Raw genomic sequence first — 7656 nt, 5'->3', positions numbered from 1 at the left:
TTCTTTTTGCTTATGTGGTGCTGAGGAATCGAACCCAGGGCCTCAGGCATGCAAGGCAAGCGCTCTACCACTGAGCCACCTTCCCAGCCCCTTCTCTCCTCTCTTGGAGGCTGCTTTTTAGTAGCTCCCTTGTCATTGCCACCAACCAGATGCCACCATAGCCATCAACACTGCTACCCTGCCTCCCCCTGAATCTTGGCTTTTATCTTCTCTTTCTAGCCAAGCAGGTGTCTGCCTCTTGCTAGGTTCTGCTTGCCCACCCACTTGGTAGTACAGTTAGGCTTAGAAGTCCAGCCAGGGCAGACAGACAGGACTCAGAACCTCAGCCTGCCATAGGAGATGGGAAGCAGACAGCAAAAGTATGCAAGAGACCGACCAGGCCAGCAGTCTGGGACCCTTCTGTCTCTTTCTGCCACCTCTAGAGTCTCAAGGACTCTCCACCCCCACCCCCACCCCTGCTTTTGCTCTTACTCTGACACCTTTCACCTTCCATGCCAGGCCACTGTCTCTTGCTGCAGGGCTGCCCACATTCACTATCTCCACTTCACAAACAAAGAGAAAGCCAGGGACCGTGGCCTAGCCCAGAGGTGTTGTCACGGTATGGCTCTCTGCTTTTCTCTTCCCAATGGGTGGGAGAAAGGGAGGTGGAGGGCTTGGAGAGTGAGCTGTTAGCTCACTCTGTTAGCTGACTTGTCTTCCCAGAGTACGGGGGTAGGGGGTCTCTGCATCCAGCCTTCGCCTCTGCCACTCAAACAAGTTCATTCATCCTGACTGGGGTCCACTGAATCCTACCAAGGATCAATGACCACACCCCGCCTACAGCGCCAGGTCAGTGAGAGGCGGGGAAGTCAGGGCAGGCACCACCCATAAAGCCCAGGAATGGCACATAAGTGCCCAGGCCCACAGTGTGAAGAGTGGCAGTGTGAGGAGCTGGAGAGAGAATGAGCAAGATCTTCTGCTTTCCACAGGTGAAGCCCCTGGGCTTCCTCAAGCCCTCCAGCTTGATGAGTGTTTCCAGTCGCTTCAAGGCCCACCAGGATGCACTGCCCAGGCTGCCCGTGCCCTCGCTCCAGCAGTCCCTGGACGGTTACCTCAAGGCACTGCAGCCCATCGTGAGCGAGGAGGAGTGGGTCCACACCAAGCAGCTCGTGGATGAGTTTCGTACCTCAGGAGGTGTAGGGGAACGCCTGCAGAAGGGGCTGGAGCGCAGGGCCAAGAAGATGGAAAACTGGGTGAGTGCAATGGGAGGGGCCGCTGTAGGGTTCCAGGGGCTTGGGGCTCCTCCTAGAAATCTCTCACTGTGGCGTTACTAGCTGCACAACCAGATGTTTCCAGTATTGCTGCTCTGGCATGTACCCACATTTGACCCCATGGAGCTTCCTGAGCACTTACACTGAGTCTGGCAACTCCCGGGTGTTGGGTGAGCAAGAGGGACTAGCTGGAGCCTCTTAGAGCTGATACTCAAGCAGCAGTAAAGAGGACACAGCAGTAGGTGAAGTCATTTCAAGCAGGGTCATGCCTTGAAGTAGACAAATAATAGACAGCAGACAGGTAGGAGAGGCCAGGTGTGGCTCAGTAGTAAAGCATATGCAAAAATCTGGGTTCTTCCCTAATCCTCAGGGGAAAAAGGTGAGGGAGATGGAGTGAGGGCTGGAAAATGGCAGGGAGGGCAGGAAGAGGGACAACAGGAAGGTTAGGATCTGAGCCATTAGGGCAGATGTGGCAACAGCCTGGCACCTTTTGGGCTGGAGTGGAGGGCAGGGGCCAGGGCAGTCAAAGAGAAGGAAGGAGCTGGGCACTAGTGGGTGGCTCACACTTGTAATCCCAACTACTCAAGAGCTGAGATCTGAGGATCACAGTTCAAAGCCCAGTCAGGAAAGTCTATGAGACTTATTTCTAACCAAAAAGCCAGAAGTGGAGCTGTGGCTTACATGGTACAGCCTTGAGCAAAACAGCTAAGGGATTGTGCCACCCAGTTTTGAGTCTGAGCTGTTAAACAAACGTGTTTAGCTTGGGAAATACGTCTGTGCTGTTGCATCCTGAATTTCACTGTATTTGTCCTCTATTCAGACATAAAAATTTTATGTTCCCTCCCAGCCACTAGGAGGGAGGTGGGAGTGGGGAGGCGGTGCTTCACTTGGGGGGATTCTTTTTTTTTTTTTTTGCCAGTTCTAGGGCTTGAACTCAAGGCCTGGGCTCTGTGCCTGAGCCTCTCCACGCTCAAGGCTATCACTCTATCGCTTGAGCCATATAGCGCCCTTTCTGACTTTTTCTCTGTATGTGGTACTGAGGAATCAAACTCAGGGCTTCATGTATGCTAGGCAGCACGCTACCACTAAGCCACATTCCCAGCCCAGAGGGGATTCTTGTGGATTGGACCTGGTGCTTCAGAGCAGGGTGGGTAGTGAGTGAGGTCCTCACTGTTTAAGAGACAGTCAATGGCACTCATGATGGGATCCAAAGCAACTTGGTGAAGAGCCAGTCTGGGGTGAGTAAGGGAGAAGCAAGCTATGGGAAAGAAGCAGAGCTGGGCTCCGGCCTGTGAAGCATAGTCTTCCCTCAGTAGCCACAGAAGGTGGCGCCGTGTCCTCCACAGAGGTCAGCTACCACAGACCTTCAGGTCCGTTTTAAAATGCTATGGCATTTGCTTCTAACCTAAGCACACCCTCCGGCACACCCCAGATCACCTGTGGATTGCTTCCAAGGCTTGATATGCTGTGAACTCTGTCACTAGTAAAGTTACACAGGGGCAGGGGGGCTTTTTGCTGCCAGCATTCATTGGCTATGTATAGCAACATTTGTGAGGCTGCGGATTTATCAGTGCCAGCAGGGCACACAGGCTGACGAGAACCGTCTGAGGAGCTTGGGTCTGTCAAGCCAGGTTCCAAATGACTTCCACGGCCTCATTTGGCTCACAGATGGGACATTTACCAACCATGCCCTGCTTTAAAGGATAATGACAAAGAAAAACATGTACAGACATGGCATGTATGGGTGTGAGGATTTTCCCGAACATCCTCCATTCTGGGTTGGTTAAAGCTGGACACAGAACCCACAGATCTGGAGGATGGCTGAATGAGAAAGGTTGTGTGGAGGGGGGGGTGGGGGGGCGGCAGGTAGGAGCTATTGCTGGGGTGGGAGCAGTTACTGAACCTTAACAGCCTCAAGAGGTCAGGGTTTTGCCTCGGGGTCAGGATGCTGACCTGAGAAGGAAAATCACATTTTTCCAGCTTTGTTTCACCAAGGACTCTTTCAAACTGAAGCTTCTAGCTAAAGGGGTGACGCCACACCTCTCCCCTCACAGAACTCCTGCCACCATCTGGCATTGTCTCTGGGGTTGCCCACATTGCAGGCTCCCCTTTCTCTAGCCAGGGGCTTAGGGAGTATTGGTAGGCTGCAGGCCCCTGGCTGCCCTTTCCTGTCAACAAGGAAACTGAGGCCCAGAGAGACAGACCCAAGCCAGGGCCTCGTGAGGACCCTCTCAGGAAGGCCCGGCAGTGCAGTCCTCAGGCTATGAGTCAGCACATGGCGATCCTCAGGAACAAGCCAATCTCCTCTTGCCTGAGTTGAGTGGGCAGCACCCCCCTCCCTATGTGGCAAAGAGACATTTCCTGCTGCTGCCTGGGGGGCGGGGGGAGGAGGCACGGTGGGCTTGGGGCCTGCACGGTGGAGGACATGTACTGGGGAGAGTTGCAGTCAGCACAGAAGAGTCAAGCATGCCAGGCAGCTGGGTGTGCACAACCCCAAGGCAGCCATTCAGCCTGGCGCCGGCGGCAGGTCCCTGCCCCCACCCCACGCGGAGCAGAGCAAGGTCCCTCAGGATCGATCGTCAGGATGTGTCATCAACATCCCGTCAACAACACAATAATTTACCCTCAGCGCCAGTCCCCTCAAGATACCAATAAAACAGGAGGGCCAGGTGCTGTGGGCGGCCCTGCACCAGGGCCCCCTTGAACAGGTCCCGGTTCAAAACCTCGTTCATTGGACCTTTTTTTTTTTTTTTTCAGTACTGAGTCCTGGGGTAGAACTTAGCTCTCAAATGCGCTAGGCAGTGCTTTTCCATTCTGACCTATGCCCTGAGCCTTTTTGTATTTATTTTGTTTTTCAGCAAGAACTAGTTAACACTTTGCCCCAGCTGGCATAGTGCCCTGAATCCTCCTGCATCTTCCTGCCAGGTAGCTGGGGTTAAAGGCGTGTGTGCTGCCATACCTGGCTTGAACATTTTTTTAGTATGTCTTTCCCATTTTTTCCTTCTGTCTCTCCAGGGGTGCATTTTTTACTTATGAATGTATCATTGTGGATTTGAGGTTTGGTTTTTTGTTTGTTTTTGCTTTTGTGTCAGTCCAGGGGCTTGAACTGAGGACCTAGGCATTGTCCCTAAGCTTTTGCGCTCAAGGCTAGTGGTCTACCATTTAAGCCACAGCTCTACTTCCAGTTTGTTTTTTTGTTTGTTTATTTGTTTTTGCCAGTCCTGGGGCTTGAACTCAGGGCCCGGGCACTGTTCCTGAGCTTCTTTTGCTCAAGAGTAGTACCCTACCACTTGAGCCACAGCGCTACTACTGGCTTTTTCTGCTTATGTGGTACTGAGGAATTGAACCCAGGGCTTCACGAATGCTAGGCAAGCACTCTACCACCAAGTCACATTCCCAGCCCCTACTTCCAGTTTTTTGTTGGTTAATTGGAGATAAGAGTGTCACAAACTTTCTTGCCCGGGCTAGCTTCAAACCTTGATCCTCAGATCTCAACCTACTGAGTAGCTGGGATTACAGGTATATTCCACCAGTATTGGGCTACTAATATGGCATAATCACCATCAGAACGTAAGATAAAGAAGAGGTTAGAAGTGTCTCAGAGCGTGAGTATGTGTTTTATCAGTAAGTGTGAGGCCCCAGGTTCAATCTCTAGCACCACAGGGAGAAAAGAAAAATTATTCACCTTTCTGCCACTGCCCTCTGCCCAGTTTCTTCTCTTGCATGCTTTCTTGGCAGTGTCCACGCACAGGTGAAGAGGAAAACAGTGGGTTCAAGGGGTGCCTGGGCCTCCACATTCACTTGGACATCTGGGCTGCAGAGTAAGGTTGGGGGCCAGTAGGGCCAATCAAGTCCCTGTGCCCCTGCCTCTGACGCTCTGGTCCTTGCTCAGCTGTCCGATTGGTGGCTCAAGACTGCCTACCTCCAGTTCCGCCAGCCTGTGGTCATCTGCTCCAGCCCGGGCGTGATGCTACCCAAACAGGACTTCATAGATCTACAGGGTCAGCTTCGGTGAGTGGCTGGGCCAGTGAGCACTGGGAGAGAGCCAGGGACCAGGGCCCTGCAAATTACAACACCCCAAAGTCTATTCCCCAGGAGATTGGAGGGCCCCAACCTGCTCTTCTCTTATCTCCACAAATAGAAAAGAGGCATTGTCCCTGCTTTACAGATGGGGAAACTGAGATCACCATTCAGGTGATAGGTTGTTTCTAACTGTGCAGCACCAGGCCTGCCTAATTCTCCTCAGCTGGCCACAGGGGTGACCTTTATACACATTCCCCTTTCAGCATTCAGTCACGTCACCTGCCCTGCCCTGCCCTAGTCCCCGTTCCAGTCCTAACAGAGATAAAAATACCAACAACTGGGATCTCCTGTCCAAGGACCTGCTAATCACTCTCTGCTGCCACCTGCTTCTCTTAAAGAGACCAGGGCAAGAGAGAGCACCAATGAGGCCCTGAGTTCAATCCCTAGCAACACACACACACACACACACTAATGAATAAAGGGACCAGCGCACCCTGGGAAGGGCTGGAGCTTCAGCCTCAGAACTCTGGCTGTGATCCGTGTGTTGGGGTGGACCTAGGTACTAGGGATCATTGCCATGGGCCAGGACACTCCTCTTCATAAGCCCAGCTGGACCAGGCACCAGTGGCTCACTACTGTGGTCCCAGCTATTTAGGAAGCTGAGATCCGAGGATCCTGTTTCAAAGCAAAGGCCAGGCAGAAAAGATTCTTATCTCCAACTAACCACCAAGAAGCTAGAAAAAGAAGGGTGGCTCAAGTGATAGAGTACTAGCCTTGAACACAAAAGGTAAGTGAGATTACAAGGCCCAAACCAAAGGAAAAAAAACAGCTCAGTAAAACCACAAAAAAAAAAACACACACACAATTGTTCAGGGAGAAAATCCAGGTTGACTGCAGTGACTTGGAGGTTGGTAAGAAGGAAGATCAGAAGAAAAGGAGCTGAGGGGACACTGCCAGCCACCACCCTCACTGCGGTGACAGCCTCCCTTAAGGCCCTCTGTGGGTGGGGCTGGCTGGCCACCTGTATCCCCCTGAGCCCTACAGAGGATGCTCCCAGGTGGTGATCTCAGGACAAGGGATCTGCGGGAGCTTGGCCCAGGTTCTGCCTCCCCCACACCCAACACTTGACCTGGCCACACAACTTCACATCTCTAATCCACCCCTCTAGGTTTGCTGCCAAACTGATCGAAGGTGTGTTGGATTTCAAGGCCATGATTGACAAGTAAGCAGCCCCACCCCCACCCTCTTCCTTGTCCAGGCCTGCCTAACACTGTTGCCACACCTGGCCCCTAGCCCTGACCTGTCAGCCCAGGCTCAGAGGTCATTTGCATTTCCTATTGGCTCAGTCTCCACAGGAGTTGGGGACAATGGCCACTAGAAGCTGAGTTGCTTAGGTCCCATGTCCCAGTTACCGGGGCCTCCTCCTAATGATTTCGACCCATCTCACCCCAGCAGGGGACTCCATGTTTCATCATGTCGGTGACAAAATCAAGCCTGGGAGAAAGAAGGGAGGGAGTTTCCAGGGGGCTCATAAACAGTGCTTCTCCAGCCAGGCATGGTGGCTCATACCCGTCATTCTAGCTACTCAGGAAGCTGAGATGGTAGTTCAAAGCCAACCTGGGCAGAAAAGTCTGTGAAAGTTTATCTCACAATTAACCACCAGAACAGGGCACTAGTGGCTCACATGTGCAATCCTAGTCACTCAGGAGGCTGAGATCTGAGGATCAAGATTGGAAGCCAGCTCAGGCAGAAAAGTCTCTTAGACATAAGACTCTTATCTATAATTAACCTCCCCCCCCAAAAAAAAAAGGAAGTGGTTTTATAGCTCAAGTGGTAGAGCACTAGCCTTGAGCACAAAGATGCTCAGGGACAGCGCTAGACCCTGGATTTAAGCCCCACAACCAACAACAACAACAAAAATTGGGCTGCGAATATGGCTTCGTGGTAGAGTACTTGCCTAGCATGCATGAAGTCCTGGGTTCAATAAACAGAAAAGGCCAGACATGGCTCAAGTGGTAGAATGCTAGCCTTGAGGGGAAAAAAAAAAAACTCAGGGATAGCACCCTGGCCCTGAGTTCAAGCCCCAGGACCGATTAAAAAAAAATAGTGCTTCTTCAGCTGGGCACAGTGGCTCACACCTATAATCCTAGCTACTCAGGAGACTGAGATCTGAGGATCATGGTTCAAAGTCAGCCTGGGCAAAAAAAAAAAAAAAAGTCTATGAGACTTTATCTCCAGGGCTGGGAAGGTGGCTCAGTGGTAGAGTGCTTGCCTTGCATGCCTGAGACCCTGGGTTCAATTCCTCAGCACCACATAAGAAAAAAAGCCAGAAAGTGGCCCTGTGGCTCAAGTGGTAGAGCGCTAGCCTTGAGCTGAAGAGTTG

General features: G+C 52.1%; 1 protein-coding gene across 1 annotated transcript in view; it reads left to right on the top strand.

Moving 5' to 3' along the window:
* Window positions 1–915: 915 nt before the first annotated feature.
* Crat (carnitine O-acetyltransferase) overlaps window positions 916–7656 on the top strand; it is a 12234-nt gene continuing 5493 nt past the window's right edge. The window contains exons 1-3 of the mRNA XM_013021370.1: window positions 916–1232; window positions 5143–5261; window positions 6442–6495. Of these exons, the coding sequence (XP_012876824.1) occupies window positions 942–1232; window positions 5143–5261; window positions 6442–6495 (464 nt within the window). The 5' untranslated portion in view covers window positions 916–941. The remainder of the gene's footprint in view (window positions 1233–5142; window positions 5262–6441; window positions 6496–7656) is intronic.

Source organism: Dipodomys ordii, unplaced genomic scaffold (genome assembly GCF_000151885.1).
Source record: "Dipodomys ordii isolate 6190 unplaced genomic scaffold, Dord_2.0 Scaffold55, whole genome shotgun sequence".
In the NCBI taxonomy this organism is placed as follows: domain Eukaryota; kingdom Metazoa; phylum Chordata; class Mammalia; order Rodentia; family Heteromyidae; genus Dipodomys; species Dipodomys ordii.
This window is presented reverse-complemented; position numbering and strand designations above follow the sequence as displayed.